This window comes from Lathyrus oleraceus, chromosome 7 (genome assembly GCF_024323335.1).
Source record: "Lathyrus oleraceus cultivar Zhongwan6 chromosome 7, CAAS_Psat_ZW6_1.0, whole genome shotgun sequence".
Lineage (NCBI taxonomy): Eukaryota > Viridiplantae > Streptophyta > Magnoliopsida > Fabales > Fabaceae > Lathyrus > Lathyrus oleraceus.
The window spans coordinates 479266376-479285476 of record NC_066585.1 but is presented as its reverse complement, the minus strand read 5'-3'; the positions used below and the strand labels follow the sequence as shown (position 1 = coordinate 479285476).

General features: G+C 34.9%; 1 protein-coding gene across 1 annotated transcript; it reads right to left on the bottom strand.

Moving 5' to 3' along the window:
• Positions 1-13000: 13000 nt before the first annotated feature.
• LOC127104448 (uncharacterized) lies at positions 13001-18283 on the bottom strand. The gene is made up of 8 exons (XM_051041627.1): positions 18208-18283; positions 14929-15012; positions 14774-14870; positions 14545-14669; positions 13898-14024; positions 13518-13806; positions 13233-13440; positions 13001-13011 (listed from the first exon to the last, which is right to left on the bottom strand). The coding sequence occupies exons 1-8, from the start codon at positions 18281-18283 to the stop codon at positions 13001-13003; spliced, it is 1017 nt and encodes a 338-aa protein (XP_050897584.1).
• Positions 18284-19101: the final 818 nt, after the last annotated feature.

The window sequence follows — 19101 nt, the reverse complement described above, 5'->3', positions numbered from 1 at the left end:
CTTGGACTTGCAGGTTATTATAGGAAGTTCATTGAGGGATTTTCTAAGTTGGCGTTACCGTTGACGATGTTGACTAGAAAGGGGCAAGCGTTTGTTTGGGACTCGAAATGTGAAGAAGGTTTCCAAGAGTTAAAGAAAAGGTTGACTACTGCTCCTATCCTGATATTACCGAGTTCGTCGGAACTATTCGAGGTTTATTGTGATGCTTCATTGTTGGGTTTAGGTGGTGTGCTGATGCAGAATAAGCAGGTTATAGCTTATGCTTCGAGACAGCTGAGGGTTCATGAGAGGAACTATCCGACGCATGATTTAGAGTTGGCAGCTGTGGTATTTGTTCTGAAGTTATGGAGGCATTACTTGTATGGGTCAAGATTTGAGGTTTTCAGTGACCATAAAAGTTTGAAGTATTTGTTTGATCAGAAAGAGCTGAATATGAGACAGAGAAGATGGTTAGAGTTTCTGAAGGATTATGATTTTGGTTTGAATTACCATCCGGGTAAAGCAAATGTAGTAGCTGATGCATTGAGTCGGAAATCATTGCATATGTCTATGTTAATGGTTAAGGAATTGGATTTGATTGAGCAGTTTAGAGACTTGAGTTTGGTGTGTGAGAGTACTCACAATAGTGTTAAATTGGGAATGTTGAAGTTAACGAGTAGTATTCTGGATGAGATTAGAGAGGGTCAGAAATCTGATATGCTTTTGGTTGATAAGTTGACTTTAGTGAATCAAGGTCAAGGTGGTGAATTCAGAGTTGATGAGAATGGTGTTTTGAGATTTGGTAATCGGGTGTGTATTCCGGATGTTACTGAGCTTAAGAAGAGCATTCTTGAAGAAGGACATCGTAGTGGCCTGAGTATTCATCCTGGAGCTACGAAGATGTATCATGATTTGAAAAAGTTATTTTGGTGGCCGGGTATGAAAAGAGAAATTGCGAGTTTTGTTTATTCCTGTTTGACTTGTCAGAAGTCAAAGATTGAGCATCAGAAGCCGTCTGGGCTAATGCAACCGTTGGCTATTCCAGAGTGGAAGTGGGATAGTATCAGTATGGATTTTGTTTCTGGTTTGCCGAGGACAAGTAAGAATTTTGAGGCTATATGGGTAATTGTTGATAGATTGACGAAGTCGGCTCATTTCATTCCGATCAGAATGGATTATCCGTTAGAGAGATTAGCCGAGTTGTATATTGAGAAGATTGTAAGTTTGCATGGTATTCCGTCGAGTATTGTTTCGGACAGAGATCCTAGATTTACATCGAAATTTTGGGAAGGTTTGCAGAGAGCTTTGGGAACTAAGCTGAGATTGAGTTCTGCATATCATCCGCAGACTGATGGTCAGACTGAGAGGACGATTCAGTCACTAGAGGATCTTTTGAGGGCTTGTGTTTTGGAAAAAGGAGGTGCTTGGGATTGTTATTTACCTTTGATTGAGTTTACCTACAACAATAGTTTTCATTCGAGTATTGGTATGGCACCGTTTGAAGCTTTGTATGGTAGGAGATGTCGGACACCTTTATGTTGGTATGAGCCCGGTGAAAGTGTTGTGGTTGGACCGGAGATTGTTCAACAGACTACGGAAAAGATTAAGATGATTCAGGAGAAGATGAGAATTGCTCAGAGTCGTCAGAAGAGTTATCATGATAAGAGGAGGAAGTCACTTGAGTTCCAAGAGGGAGATCATGTGTTTCTTCGTGTTACTCCGATAACTGGGGTTGGTCGAGCTTTGAAATCGAAGAAGTTGACACCTCGATTTATTGGTCCTTATCAGATTTTGGAGAGGATAGGGGAGGTAGCCTATCGTATCGCTTTACCGCCATCGCTTGCGAATTTGCATGAGGTTTTTCATGTGTCTCAGTTGAGGAGGTACATTCATGATCCGTCGCATGTAGTCCAAGTAGATGATGTACAGGTGAGAGATAACCTGACTGTGGAAACATCACCTATGAGGATCGAGGATCGAGAATTGAAGCAGTTGCGGGGTAAAGAGATTGCCTTGGTGAAGGTAGCTTGGGGAGGACCAGCAGGTGGCAATGTGACTTGGGAACTGGAGAGTAAGATGAAGGAGTCTTACCCAGAGTTGTTCGCTTGAGGTATGTTTTCGAGGACGAAAACTCTTTTAGTAGGGGAGAGTTGTAACACCCCGATAATAATAAAATAATTATTTAAAATTGAGTTAATAATTTATTTATTAATTTAATTAAATAATTGGGAATTTTATTATTATTATTTTTGGATTATTAATATTATTGGGTTTTATTATTGGAGTATATAAGTTGGAATAATAAAAAGTCCTAATTTCTGGAAAAAGGGTTTTCACGTGAAAAAGGAAAAGAGAAGCGGCTGAAAGAGAAAGGACAAAGAGGCAGAGCAAGAGAAGAGGAAAAGCTTGAAGCTAACGGAATTTGCCGGATTAACTCAGGTAAGGGGGGTTTATCATCGATTAACGGGTATTATGGGATAGTATGTGATGGGTAGTGAGAAACCATTGAAATTGCCTCTGATTGAATGATATATGTGATGAACTTGTGACTTATTGATGAACGAATTTGGGTGATGATTGATGAGAAATTCGTAGGAATTAGAGGTAGAAAGGTTAACGATTTGTGAAATCGGAAATGTATGATTCGTGTTAGATGTTAGGTGTAATATTGTGTGAAATTTGGACTGTGGAAGGGTAAATTGGATAGATCCCGTAGCAGAGAAAGCCATTGCAGATCTGAGAGTTCTGGTTTCTGGTCATACGCGTATGGCACTAGGCAATACGCGTATGAGATGGCTGGTACGCGTATGGAGGAAGCCTTACGCGTATGGGTGAAAAAGATGATATTTTGAACGTAAATTGGTCTCTGTTGGTACGCGTAATGGGGGATTGTTACGCGTAGCATACGCGTATGAGACAGGTGATACGCGTATGGGTTGGGCGAGGAAATGCGCAATACGCGTATGAGAGTGGGCATTACGCGTATGGATTTGGTCAGGCGTGGGCAATACGCGTATGGGCATAGGCAATACGCGTATGGGCAGAATTGTGATTTTTCTGTGCTGTTGTTATGCAGTTTTTGGTTGTTTAGGCTGAGTGATGTACTTAGCTGATGTATGATGTAGCAGGGATCATTTCCCGTTGTTTTGAGTAGTACAGGTATTAGTAGAGTGTGCTAATACTGTATTTGGTTATGTGGCATGACGTGATATGCTTTTGTGATAAAATGTATTAACGATGTGTGATGATAAGCATGATGTTGTGAATGTATCAGTTATGTATGCATTGTGAATAGACTGTTTTATGGCTTAGAGTGTGAGCTTATGTCTATTATTGAATTGTTGCTGTCGTTGTTGCATTGCTAGGTGATTGGCATGCATATTCTAGCCTTTGGGGCTGTAGCTAATTCCCATGGTGAGGAATTAGTGAGTGAATCATTGTGGATTTGTTGTTGATGTTTGCATGCTAGATGATTAGCTTGCATAGTCTAGCCTTCGGGGCTGTAGCTAATTCCCATGGTGAGGAATTAGTGAGTGAGTCATTAGATCTCAAGTGAGTGGGACTAGTGAGCTTAGTAGCCGTATCTGGATTTGATCGGTGAGCTTGAACTGTATGTTCAAGAATAGTCGGTACCGCATGTGTGGAGTCTCATTGCATAATGAATGTATGGCATATAATATGAATGGATGTATTCCAGTATTATATGTGTGTTATGTGTTGTGTTGTTGATGTTGAGTATGGTTGAGATTATACATATGCTATATGTTACTGTCGAATATGATGTTTGAACGGATATTGCCGTTGCTGAGTGCGTAGTCTGATTAGGGTGAATTGATGTGTTATTTACTTAGCATTACATGTTGTTCTATAATGCTTATTATATTGATTGAGGAACTCACCCTTACATCTATTTTTCAGGTAACGAGCAGTGAGTTGAGTAGAAGCTAGTGCTAAGGAGTCTAGTGTCGTCCTTAGTGGGTCATGCTCTGGTAGATGTAACATCGGGAGGGAATGTTTGACTATGTTTTAATTTAGTTGTTGATTCAACTTTACATGTAATGTAGTACATGATTTGAATGTCGATGTTTTGTACCCGCTGCGAATTATGCAAGAGAGTCTTATTTTGATTTAATAAATGAGCATGGCAGGATATTTTGATAATTGTTGTGAAATGATTGTGTGACACCCTTCGGGGCATAATTACTCTGATTGATATGTCATTATTTTAATTAAATATTTTGGGGTATTTAGAAGGGTGTTACATTAGTGGTATCAGAACATAGTCGGTCGAGTCGAGTCGTAATTATTCTGTTTCCCCTGTACGGTATAGGTGTTGTGTAACCTATCAGTACTCATGGTTTTAGTTGTTTGGGTTTTCAGAATAGAGATGGCTGGAAGAGGTAGAGATGATGCTGCAATTGCTGAGGCTCTGGGTATGCTAGCTGGAGTACTTGGAGGAAATCCGAATGTTGTGGGAATGGGAGCTGCTCGTCAACTGAGTGAGTTCCAGAAGAACAATCCTCCAATGTTTAAGGGAGCATACGATCCAGATGGCGCTCAGAAGTGGTTGAAGGAGATCGAGAGAATCTTCCGAGTAACTGAGTGTGCCGATAACCAGAAGGTCAGGTTCGGTACGCATATGCTGTCAGAGGAAGCTGATGATTGGTGGGTTGCTACCCGCACTGAGTTGGAAACTGCTGGGAATGCTGAAATCTCTTGGGCTGTGTTCAGAGAGAGATTCCTGAGGAAGTATTTTCCAAAGGATGTCAGAGGAAAGAAAGAGATAGAGTTTTTGGAATTGAAGCAGGGTAACAGGTCTGTTACTGAGTATGCTGCTAAGTTCACAGAGCTGTCGAAGTATTACACTCCCTATAATGAGGCTGCTGGAGAATTTTCGAAATGTGTGAAGTTTGAGAACGGGTTGCGTCCCGAGATCAAACAGGCTATTGGATATCAGCGGATCAGGGTGTTTTCTGACTTGGTTGACTGTTGCAGGATTTTTGAACAGGATTCCAAGGCCAGAGCAGAGAGCTATCAGCAGAAGGTTGATAGGAAAGGTAAGAATCAGATTGATCGTGGGAAACCGTATGCAGCTGGCAAAGGTTTCCAGAGGCAGAGTGGGATGAAGAGGCCTAGTGGGGGAGACTCTAGTGCCCCTGCTAAGTGTTATAGATGTGGTCGGGCTGGACATCGGGCCCATGAGTGTACCAGTGCTGAGATGAAGTGTTTCAAGTGTGGCAAAGGTGGTCATTTGGCTGCAGAGTGTCGGTTGAAGACTGTAACTTGTTTCAACTGTGGAGAGTTGGGTCATATCAGTCCACAGTGTCCTAAGCCGAAGAAAGAGAATCAGTCAGGAGGCAAGGTCTTTGCTTTATCGGGTTCTGAGACTTCTGCAGATGATCGTTTGATCCGAGGTACGTGTTATATTAATGGCTTTCCTCTTGTAGCTATTATTGACACCGGTGCTACTCATTCCTTTATATCCTTGGATTGTGCTGTGAAACTTAAGTTAGAGATATCTGAGATGCATGGTAGTATGGTGATTGATACTCCTGCAAAGGGTTCAGTGACTACTACTTCAGTTTGTTTGAATTGTCCTTTGAGTATTTTTGGTAGAGACTTTGGGATAGACCTTGTGTGTCTTCCCCTAGTGCAGATTGATGTTATCTTGGGTATGAACTGGTTGGTGTTTAACCGAGTTTCTATCAACTGTTTTGATAAGACTGTGATATTTCCTGAGAGTGAGGAAGGAAAGAGTTTGTTTCTATCAGCAAGGCAGGTGAATGAGGAAGTAGCAGATGGGGCAGAGTTGTTTATGCTGTTAGCGACTTTAGAGGCTAAAGATAAACTGGTGATTGGCGATCTAGCCGTGGTGTGTGATTTTCCTGATGTGTTTCCCGAAGAAGTGAATGAATTACCGCCAGAGCGTGAAGTTGAGTTCTCGATTGATTTGGTACCTGGTACTAGACCGATATCGATGGCTCCGTATCGTATGTCTGCTGTTGAGTTAGCTGAATTGAAGAGTCAGCTGGAAGATCTGTTGGATAAGAAGTTTATTCGTCCGAGTGTGTCACCGTGGGGTGCGCCAGTGTTATTGGTTAAGAAGAAAGAAGGTACTATGAGGTTGTGTGTGGATTACAGGCAACTGAATAAAGTGACGATCAAGAATCGGTATCCTTTGCCGAGGATTGATGATTTGATGGATCAGTTGGTTGGTGCGAGTGTGTTCAGCAAGATAGATTTGAGATCGGGATATCATCAGATACGTGTGAAAACTGAGGATATTCAGAAGACTGCTTTCAGAACAAGGTATGGACATTATGAGTATTCTGTAATGCCTTTTGGTGTGACTAATGCGCCTGGAGTATTTATGGAGTACATGAATAGGATTTTCCATCCGTACCTGGATCAGTTTGTTGTGGTGTTTATTGATGACATTTTGGTGTATTCGAAATCTGAAGAAGAGCATGCTGAGCATTTGAGAGTGGTTTTAGAAGTTCTACGAGAAAAGAAGTTATTTGCTAAACTCTCTAAATGTGAATTTTGGTTAGAAGAGGTTAGTTTTCTTGGTCATGTGATTTCAAGAGGTGGTGTTGCTGTTGATCCTTCTAAGATAGAAGCGGTATCTAAGTGGGAAGCCCCGAAGTCAGTTTCCGAGATAAGGAGTTTTCTTGGACTTGCAGGTTATTATAGGAAGTTCATTGAGGGATTTTCTAAGTTGGCGTTACCGTTGACGATGTTGACTAGAAAGGGGCAAGCGTTTGTTTGGGACTCGAAATGTGAAGAAGGTTTCCAAGAGTTAAAGAAAAGGTTGACTACTGCTCCTATCCTGATATTACCGAGTTCGTCGGAACTATTCGAGGTTTATTGTGATGCTTCATTGTTGGGTTTAGGTGGTGTGCTGATGCAGAATAAGCAGGTTATAGCTTATGCTTCGAGACAGCTGAGGGTTCATGAGAGGAACTATCCGACGCATGATTTAGAGTTGGCAGCTGTGGTATTTGTTCTGAAGTTATGGAGGCATTACTTGTATGGGTCAAGATTTGAGGTTTTCAGTGACCATAAAAGTTTGAAGTATTTGTTTGATCAGAAAGAGCTGAATATGAGACAGAGAAGATGGTTAGAGTTTCTGAAGGATTATGATTTTGGTTTGAATTACCATCCGGGTAAAGCAAATGTAGTAGCTGATGCATTGAGTCGGAAATCATTGCATATGTCTATGTTAATGGTTAAGGAATTGGATTTGATTGAGCAGTTTAGAGACTTGAGTTTGGTGTGTGAGAGTACTCACAATAGTGTTAAATTGGGAATGTTGAAGTTAACGAGTAGTATTCTGGATGAGATTAGAGAGGGTCAGAAATCTGATATGCTTTTGGTTGATAAGTTGACTTTAGTGAATCAAGGTCAAGGTGGTGAATTCAGAGTTGATGAGAATGGTGTTTTGAGATTTGGTAATCGGATGTGTATTCCGGATGTTACTGAGCTTAAGAAGAGCATTCTTGAAGAAGGACATCGTAGTGGCCTGAGTATTCATCCTGGAGCTACGAAGATGTATCATGATTTGAAAAAGTTATTTTGGTGGCCGGGTATGAAAAGAGAAATTGCGAGTTTTGTTTATTCCTGTTTGACTTGTCAGAAGTCAAAGATTGAGCATCAGAAGCCGTCTGGGCTAATGCAACCGTTGGCTATTCCAGAGTGGAAGTGGGATAGTATCAGTATGGATTTTGTTTCTGGTTTGCCGAGGACAAGTAAGAATTTTGAGGCTATATGGGTAATTGTTGATAGATTGACGAAGTCGGCTCATTTCATTCCGATCAGAATGGATTATCCGTTAGAGAGATTAGCCGAGTTGTATATTGAGAAGATTGTAAGTTTGCATGGTATTCCGTCGAGTATTGTTTCGGACAGAGATCCTAGATTTACATCGAAATTTTGGGAAGGTTTGCAGAGAGCTTTGGGAACTAAGCTGAGATTGAGTTCTGCATATCATCCGCAGACTGATGGTCAGACTGAGAGGACGATTCAGTCACTAGAGGATCTTTTGAGGGCTTGTGTTTTGGAAAAAGGAGGTGCTTGGGATTGTTATTTACCTTTGATTGAGTTTACCTACAACAATAGTTTTCATTCGAGTATTGGTATGGCACCGTTTGAAGCTTTGTATGGTAGGAGATGTCGGACACCTTTATGTTGGTATGAGCCCGGTGAGAGTGCTGTGGTTGGACCGGAGATTGTTCAACAGACTACGGAAAAGATTAAGATGATTCAGGAGAAGATGAGAATTGCTCAGAGTCGTCAGAAGAGTTATCATGATAAGAGGAGGAAGTCACTTGAGTTCCAAGAGGGAGATCATGTGTTTCTTCGTGTTACTCCGATAACTGGGGTTGGTCGAGCTTTGAAATCGAAGAAGTTGACACCTCGATTTATTGGTCCTTATCAGATTTTGGAGAGGATAGGGGAGGTAGCCTATCGTATCGCTTTACCGCCATCGCTTGCGAATTTGCATGAGGTTTTTCATGTGTCTCAGTTGAGGAGGTACATTCATGATCCGTCGCATGTAGTCCAAGTAGATGATGTACAGGTGAGAGATAACCTGACTGTGGAAACATCACCTATGAGGATCGAGGATCGAGAATTGAAGCAGTTGCGGGGTAAAGAGATTGCCTTGGTGAAGGTAGCTTGGGGAGGACCAGCAGGTGGCAATGTGACTTGGGAACTGGAGAGTAAGATGAAGGAGTCTTACCCAGAGTTGTTCGCTTGAGGTATGTTTTCGAGGACGAAAACTCTTTTAGTAGGGGAGAGTTGTAACACCCCGATAATAATAAAATAATTATTTAAAATTGAGTTAATAATTTATTTATTAATTTAATTAAATAATTGGGAATTTTATTATTATTATTTTTGGATTATTAATATTATTGGGTTTTATTATTGGAGTATATAAGTTGGAATAATAAAAAGTCCTAATTTCTGGAAAAAGGGTTTTCACGTGAAAAAGGAAAAGAGAAGCGGCTGAAAGAGAAAGGACAAAGAGGCAGAGCAAGAGAAGAGGAAAAGCTTGAAGCTAACGGAATTTGCCGGATTAACTCAGGTAAGGGGGGTTTATCATCGATTAACGGGTATTATGGGATAGTATGTGATGGGTAGTGAGAAACCATTGAAATTGCCTCTGATTGAATGATATATGTGATGAACTTGTGACTTATTGATGAACGAATTTGGGTGATGATTGATGAGAAATTCGTAGGAATTAGAGGTAGAAAGGTTAACGATTTGTGAAATCGGAAATGTATGATTCGTGTTAGATGTTAGGTGTAATATTGTGTGAAATTTGGACTGTGGAAGGGTAAATTGGATAGATCCCGTAGCAGAGAAAGCCATTGCAGATCTGAGAGTTCTGGTTTCTGGTCATACGCGTATGGCACTAGGCAATACGCGTATGAGATGGCTGGTACGCGTATGGAGGAAGCCTTACGCGTATGGGTGAAAAAGATGATATTTTGAACGTAAATTGGTCTCTGTTGGTACGCGTAATGGGGGATTGTTACGCGTAGCATACGCGTATGAGACAGGTGATACGCGTATGGGTTGGGCGAGGAAATGCGCAATACGCGTATGAGAGTGGGCATTACGCGTATGGATTTGGTCAGGCGTGGGCAATACGCGTATGGACATAGGCAATACGCGTATGGGCAGAATTGTGATTTTTCTGTGCTGTTGTTATGCAGTTTTTGGTTGTTTAGGCTGAGTGATGTACTTAGCTGATGTATGATGTAGCAGGGATCATTTCCCGTTGTTTTGAGTAGTACAGGTATTAGTAGAGTGTGCTAATACTGTATTTGGTTATGTGGCATGACGTGATATGCTTTTGTGATAAAATGTATTAACGATGTGTGATGATAAGCATGATGTTGTGAATGTATCAGTTATGTATGCATTGTGAATAGACTGTTTTATGGCTTAGAGTGTGAGCTTATGTCTATTATTGAATTGTTGCTGTCGTTGTTGCATTGCTAGGTGATTGGCATGCATATTCTAGCCTTTGGGGCTGTAGCTAATTCCCATGGTGAGGAATTAGTGAGTGAATCATTGTGGATTTGTTGTTGATGTTTGCATGCTAGATGATTAGCTTGCATAGTCTAGCCTTCGGGGCTGTAGCTAATTCCCATGGTGAGGAATTAGTGAGTGAGTCATTAGATCTCAAGTGAGTGGGACTAGTGAGCTTAGTAGCCGTATCTGGATTTGATCGGTGAGCTTGAACTGTATGTTCAAGAATAGTCGGTACCGCATGTGTGGAGTCTCATTGCATAATGAATGTATGGCATATAATATGAATGGATGTATTCCAGTATTATATGTGTGTTATGTGTTGTGTTGTTGATGTTGAGTATGGTTGAGATTATACATATGCTATATGTTACTGTCGAATATGATGTTTGAACGGATATTGCCGTTGCTGAGTGCGTAGTCTGATTAGGGTGAATTGATGTGTTATTTACTTAGCATTACATGTTGTTCTATAATGCTTATTATATTGATTGAGGAACTCACCCTTACATCTATTTTTCAGGTAACGAGCAGTGAGTTGAGTAGAAGCTAGTGCTAAGGAGTCTAGTGTCGTCCTTAGTGGGTCATGCTCTGGTAGATGTAACATCGGGAGGGAATGTTTGACTATGTTTTAATTTAGTTGTTGATTCAACTTTACATGTAATGTAGTACATGATTTGAATGTCGATGTTTTGTACCCGCTGCGAATTATGCAAGAGAGTCTTATTTTGATTTAATAAATGAGCATGGCAGGATATTTTGATAATTGTTGTGAAATGATTGTGTGACACCCTTCGGGGCATAATTACTCTGATTGATATGTCATTATTTTAATTAAATATTTTGGGGTATTTAGAAGGGTGTTACACGGAGCAGTCCATACCACAGGCCGTAAGGCTCATATTGATGTTGCACTTCAACTTGTAAGTAATAAAATCCTAACAAATTATTATTATTATGAAGATTCTTTATATCTTGACAGTTTTACTCGTATTCTGTATTGATTATTGGATTATTTGATTATTTCTAGTCACGTGAACTTCAAAGGGATCTGCGTCCCGATGAGTTATTTTTAAAAACACACAAGAGGAAAAATGGTGAATGGGTTGACAGTCGTGCTGCATCTACTTATGTAAGTTCTTGTAAATGTTACTGCATCAATATTTGCATCCACGGGTATCTGTGATATCACAAAGTATAAGTACATAGATTAGTCATAAGTAATTCGTTAAATAATACATGGTAATGAGTTAATATTACTCCTTATGAAAGAAATGTATGTTAATAGGTAAATATCACAATTAGAAAAGAATTGAAATATTCAGAATGATATAAACATGCTTGAAACATATTATGTAGCATTGAGTAAATACATACAGAAAATAGTAGCATTGAGTAAATACATACAGAAAATAGTAGCATTGAGTAATTAAATATGTAGTATATGAATGATACAGTTGCTTGTATTTTAAGTATTTCTTACTTTTTCTATGAATGATACAGTAATTAAATATGTAGTATATAGAAAATACATATATGAATGATACAGTTGCTTGTGTTATCTTGCTGTTAAGTATTCCTTACTTTTTCTATTATACAGAAGACTTTTAAAGAGAAATTTGATGCAGAACTTCAGCCAACTGAAGAAGGGAATGGAGAGGTTGTTCAAGTGTTAGATGGAGAGCGTGTAAATCAGTTATGGATAGAGGCTGCTGGGGGCCGTAACAGTGGTCGGATTTATGGCGTTGCAGATTTAGCTATTAATCTAAAACGTGGATCAAAACGTTTTACCCAACAATCTCAAACTCCTCAACACTCTATGTTTGGGATTTCATTAGAAGCTGAAAGAGCAGCTAGAATTAGAGCTGAACAAATTTCCGAGGCTGCAACGACCCGATTACAAGAGGCTAACGAAGTTATGCGAGCTGCTACCGAGGCTGCAAAAGCTGCTACCGAGGCTGCACAAAGGATGGAGAGGGAGATGAATGCTTGGAAGGAATTTATGATGAATAAATTTGACACTTCAACTATTGTATCACATTCTCATCATTATGACGACGATTTGGATGATCAGTCATTAGATGAAGATTGATCTTGTACTTTTAGTAGAACAAATTAATCTCGGATGTGATTATTTTTTGTGTATGTTTTTTGAAAGTGACATAAATGAAACGATTATATGGCACGAACTTCAGCAATATCCTAAACATTTTGAAAGGTGTGACATGTCATTTTTCTCTTTTTTCTTTTACTTTGTTTTTAGAGGTTAATGTGGGTAGAACTTTTGTAGTTTCTTTCATGAATGTTTGAGATTGTTTCCAAATGTTTTACCATAAATATGATATTGTTCGGTTGAGGGAGTGGATTGAAAAAATTTGTTTGAGTGAGTTTGATTTTCTTTGAAGTTGAAGTCATGTTGCAACCCGACTCTAAACATATTTATTGACCTTTTTTGTTGACTTTAGAGTCGGTGTATGCAAGGCTAAATATAATTATTGACTTTTCTATGTTGACTTTAGGGTCGGTGACACGGACGCTATATTTTTTTTCTTGAGTTTTATAAATTGACCTTAATGCCAGTCGATCGATGCTAACAGAAAATGTTGACTTTTGTTTGTTGACTTTAGAGTCGGACAGGGCAACGCTAAGCATAATTATTGACTTTTCATGGTTTTGAAATAATATAGCATCGGTCTCATTAGTGTCGCCTTAGCCTCGGTTTCACCGAGGCTACGTAGCCTCGGTGTATCTCTAGCCGACGTTACCCAGTAGCTTCACAACTTTTATTCAAGGCCCGACGCCGACGCTAAACCGACGCTAACCACATATTAGTGTCTGTTTTTTCACCTTTAGCGTCTTAAAATGGCCGACGCTAATAACTGTTTTTCTAGTGGTGTGCGCGGGTGGGAAAAAGATTGCGCGGATACTAAATAAAAGTTGTTGAAATGATTTTTTTATTTATGGTAGATATTATTTATTATAAAAATTCTAATATAGATAATAAGATTAGCATAACAAAATAAAATAGTCTAACTTTAATTGAAAAATAATACATCTATAGACATGAAAATGCGTTTTTGTTTTTTTTTTAGATGAGCCTTTGTTGTTCCTTTGTTTTGTTTTAATGGATCTTTTAGTCTTTAATTTGTATATGAGAAGTGAATCATCGTCAGAGGATAATATCTGAAGTTCATTGTTGCTACTATTACTTTTTGAATTCCCTTTGATATGTGCTTCATCATCTGATGATGTTAGGATTAGCCTTCGTTTAGCACTGCGAGTAATTGTTTTTTTTTTCTTATATGGTTTACCATTGATGTTGGCACCATCATTTCCTCTTCCATGCCCTTCTTCTTCTTCTTCTTCTTCTTCTTGGGGATCTTCTTTATTTTGAATCGTTGGTCGTGATATGGACTCCTATATGTAATAAGTATATTGTTAGTATTCATAAAGTTAGTAATATATTTGTATGATTATAGTAAAAATTTAATTACCTGTTTAATAGGTGTTTTTAGAATTGGGTCTTCTAGAATAGCAGTTGGTACAAAAGTTCGTGATACTGTGCAGATCTGTGACCCTTCTTTTAAATTTTTTGCAGACAACTTTATTTCAAAAATAAGAGTACGATGACAGAGATTCTGTAGTATTGATGGTGTAGACGTGTTAGCATGTTGTTGCAAGAGCATTTGAGCCGTTGTATTGAGTAACTTTTGTGCCTCTTGATCAAACAATGTTAAAGTCGCTTTAGCAGTTTCATCATACACTTTGAACATTATCTTGAACCTGTGATTACATATTTTTTATATTATATTACTAATAATATTTTTGATAAGATGGTTTATGATTGAAAATGCTTAACCCTAGTTTTGGATACTTGGAAGGTGTTTCACACGAAGGACATTTCAATTCATGGCCTTCTTGTTTAAGTTTCTTCATACATTTTTCACATCCAATGTAATGCCACCCAAATGTATCATCAATTTCATTTATAGTTGCTGAAACTGTGAAGAAAACCTCCTATATTTAAAAGTTTAGAAATATTTGTAAGTAAAATAACTTTATAATTTTATTTACAAAAGAGTATTTAAATAAAATTTATAGTGTACCTGTGTATCTGACTACCATGCCATTGTCATTATATTTTGCAGTGTAGTTCTATTTTGAGTCATCCTCATTTGAGGTGACATATTTGAAAACTCAGTGATTGAAATCTCCTTTATTTCTAGTTGCTCATTTGATGGACTATAGCATTTATACAAAATAAAAAGAGATAGTGAAAGACTAACTTAAATTTTAGTTATTTAAAATGATAATTCAAAAATGTTAGCATTTAACGAATAAATTATATTCGATGGGTACATTACTTTTTTAGCCGTTGGAATTCTGGGTTTTCTAAATTGATGTATTCATATGTGAAATAAAAATGATAATTTATCTGTGAAATAAAAATGATAATTTATTTGTGAAACTGGTGATCCTTTGAGTAAATAAAATATCTATAACATTTAAATATATAATTACCTCTAAACATCTTCACTGTTGTAGAGGTGATTGCAACAATAGTGGTTTTTTCTAGTTGGGTTGTCATCAAATTTTCAAATTCAATAGCTGTTTTTTTCCATAACATGAACTTAACAATTTTATTCCTATGAATAAATTATGATTAGAATATTAAGATTAATTTTAATTTAATATACTTAATTTATATACGATTATTTGAGTAAGCAAATACGCGTAGTTGAAATCTTACTCATGTAGCCTCAATTCAAGTTTGATAATTTTTGTAGGTTTTACTTGCATATAAATGTGTTCTTCATGTCCAAGAGCATGAAGGACTCCGACTATATCTGAAAAGAAACATAATATAATTTATATTATTGTAAGGTAACTTGTGTATAACACTACCTGAGAGAACATTGTTGTCTCCAAGTCTTTCTGAAATTGTTTCTATGGTAACAAATTCAAAATAATGACGTGGAATTGTACATTCTGAGTATTGAATATTTGTTATAGTAGTCGTTCACAAAAACCATGCCTTTTTTAAGCTTTTGACTGGTTTGTATGTTTCATTTGCTGGAACTATTTTTATATTTTTTATATTTGTTTATTGTTGCATGTAAAGGAGTTCCCGTAAGAAAAAAATATAACAATAAAATATTAAAATCAATAATTTTATAAAAAAAAATAATAATATTAAATATTTTGAATATAAAAGTATATTTTGTTAACAACAAATAAAATATTTGGGATAAAGAGTTAATACCTTCTCATCTAACAAAATCATTTTTAAGAATGTTTGTTCTTCATCATTTCGCAGATTATAAACGTCCCACAATCGAACAAGTCTGACTCGAAGTAACCAATCATCTCGATCGGTGTTAAGATCTAAGATTAAATTTTCCATTACTGTTTTGTGATAATATAGATATACCGTGAATATGATGGTTGTTATGATGAGGTATTTAAAAATTTAACTGATGGGTAGTTATAGAGGATAATGTGTTCCTATGACTTTTCATATGACTCCAACCTATGTGTTTTTTTAATGTTTATAATTTTGTAATTGCGATAATAATAAATGAATATAATATGTAACAGTTATTTTTCATGATTTAAAAAATAGTTTAATTTATTTATTGTTGTTATTATTTCATGTCTTATATTTGTAAAAGAACGGTATAAATATTTATAATAATAATATATGTTTTTATTAAAGTATTTATAAAAGAAAAATATTTTATTTTTGTAACATTTTATAATGTTCTGTTAATTTTCAATTTTCAGCAAGATTATAAAATTTAAATATTTATTATTTTATTATTAAATTTAATTGTGAATAACTTTAAATATAGTTTATTGTAAATATTTTATCAAGATTCGATATTTTTATTAGTACTACAAATAAACATCCTTTTTTATAGACTAAATTATTTTTTTGATTCAAATGAATTTTATTTTAATATTTTAATTATTGGATAACAATAAATTGTGAGTTATAATGAGCCTTAAATTCGTATGCAAATTTATTATTATATTTACAATAATACGTGACTCAAGTTTATCAATGAATCGATTTTCTTTCAAGGTCTAAAAAATACCTATTATATTTATTAATATTTCATGAGTTTTATTTTTTTTAAATAATATAAATGTTTATAATAATATCAATAGATGTATTTTATAAAGTATTTATAAATAAAAATATTTTATTTGCCTAATATTTTATTATATACTATTAATATTTGGAATAAAATATTATATATATATATATATATATATATATATATATAAATATATATATATATATATATATATATATATATAAATATATATATATATATATATATATATATATATATATATATTATTTTTTTAATGTTTAGAAATAAAATAATATATTTATTATTCATATGCTGTTTTAAAATTTTAATAATAATATTAATAATACACAATTTAATTATTTGTTATATTCATTATATAATTTTTATAACATTTTTTAATGATGGAATTATTTTTTATAACATTAATTTTTTTTACAATCATTTATTACTTTTTCGTGCTCATAAATAATATTTTATTTATACTTTTTTTGATAAATAATATAGTATATTAAAATGATAATTAAGGTTAAAGGAAATGTAGTGTAATTGTTTCATTATAATTTTAATCATAGTTTGTATTACATTTCTATTGGTAATAAATATTTCAAATTAGTTCATAAATGGAATAGATAATTTTTTTATTGTAATTATAAAATAAATAGTTGTAAATTTGATGTGATTTTATTTTTTAGTAATAAAAATTAAATTAAATTACAATGGATAGTCAAAAGTATAATATAATAGAATTCAATTAGTTTTTCAACTTTCAGTAATAATGTTAATAATACATAATTTAAATATTTATTATAATCATTATTGTATTTAATTGGGAATAACTTTAAATATAATTTATTATAAATATTTTATCAACATTGTTTTTTAATGATGACTTAATTTTTAGGACATTAAAATTTAACTTTTTACAATGATTCATGAGGTTTTATTTAAATTTATTTTTTATAGAGAATAAAATTAATTTTTGTAATAAATTTATTTTTTATAGAGAATAAAACTTGTTTTGGAAGATATAATCCAACATGTTGTAAGGCTTGTCCAACGTTTTAGAACAAATGGTCAATTAGATTCTGTTGGCGACAATGTTATTCTTGGAATTAGGACTTTATCTCCAACGTTTGAGCCATTCAGAAGTTCTCCTTCTATAAACCATTTTCCAAGTTGTGTGATTTTCATCCTTGTGCCATTACACAACCCTGCGCCTTGGTTTAAATTTCTAAAACTATTTACAAAAGAGTAATATATGTATCATTATCTATATATTTTGTTTTATAACATTTAAGGTCATGTATCACACTAAAATGTCACAAAAAAAAGTCTGCAACCTTGGCCAATGTCTAAAACTATATTAGTCACAATTGACTGTGATTCTCTACAATTTCACTTGGAATCTCCACCATGCTAAAATATAAACTTTGACATTAAATTATGATTTTTCTATATCAAACGAAATTAAATTATTACTTTTCTATCTCGAAAGAATTTTAAAATGTATGATATGATATAATGATTTTGACAAATAATTTTCTATCTAAGATAATAAAAATTCACTTATCTCATCTAAGATTTGTAGTCTATTCTGCATATAGGACAAATGTGATACTACTTTACCGGAGATTAACTTTATACACCTCTTCAATCTTGCTATCTTGGCTTTTAATTTATATTGACCATAGCTGAAAATGTTATAATGATGATGGAAATATAGATTAAAATTAATCATAGCAATGTAATATTTTGCAACAAACAGAACAAAATTAACAATGGAATTCAAATTTTGATAAAGATATTATGCAATGGTTTTCAAAAGAAATGATTGTAGAGAAAAAATTTCCACATAAATGCTCATTAACCTCCAAATATAAACCGTAGATACATTCAAAAGTTATAGTAGAATCTGGAAATATAACCTTTGAAAGGGTTAATATCCACATGCAATCAATTCAAAAGGCTCACATATGTAACCACATCCAAAAGCATACAATCTGGATGGTTACACCGTTATTTGAACATCACAATTCCTTTAGTCATTACAAACATTACTTTAGTCATTACAAACAAAACTTACCAATACCATATCCAGTGCTAGTCATTACAAACAAAATATACCAATACCATATCCAATTATATTCCGTCAAAGTCATCGTAGAATCTGGAAATATAACAGTTGAAAGGGCTATGAATATCCACACTTCCAGAGAAAATCTAATGGGAGAACGGCCACACTTCGAAAGAAAGAATCTGTCATTTGGAAAGGGGTATTGGAGAATTAGGAAAAGGGGAAAAATAGGGAGTTTTAAAAAAGAAAGAGTCAAAATTGAATGTTGGCAAATAGTGGTGGATTTTGGAAGAGAAGGAGTCAAAAATTGGATGTTGGCAAATAGTGGTGTTTTGATTGGTGGTTTAGTAGAAGGTGTCCACATAGGCAAATAAGATGATATGGATTATTTTTGAAGAATTGAGTATTAGGTGTCGCAAAATAATTTGAAGCATTGGATTTAATATATATAAATAGAATATGGCGGTCTAAATGTGAATGTTACAACAATTTCAAATAACACAATTCTTAAAAATGACGCTTCACAATCTAAACATAGTTATTCACTAAGTAATGAGTTTGTCCAGATAATATTATCCGAACAAAGATATAACTATATGTTTACGCTGAAATTTCTCAAAAAACTGATAGTCTCTTAATTAAAGGTTACAAGCATGATTGACTAGTGAATTCTATGACATAGTGCTAAATTCTTTACCTTATAGTTTTCTTTGAAAAAGAGATGGCTTTGACTGAGTCGAAAAAGTTGTAAAGAAAGTGTAGAGATGTAATATCGACAAAGATAAAGCAAAATGTTATAGTAAAACAAAACTAAAGAGAAAATGCTAGTGATGTATGGATAAAAGTAATTGGATAAGAAATGTAAATTGAATGGAAAGACTTTGCATTAAAGTAAAAAGTGGT

Excerpts from the sequence above, each read along its gene's own strand:
- LOC127104448 (XM_051041627.1), bottom strand. The coding sequence starts at position 18,283 with ATGACTTTGACGGAATATAATTGGATATGGTATTGGTATATTTTGTTT. Across the intron at positions 14,871-14,928 it reads AGACAACAATGTTCTCTCAG|ATATAGTCGGAGTCCTTCAT; the intron begins GTAGTGTTATAC and ends GTTTCTTTTCAG. Across the intron at positions 13,807-13,897 it reads TCGTGTGAAACACCTTCCAA|GTTCAAGATAATGTTCAAAG; the intron begins GTATCCAAAACT and ends ATGTAATCACAG.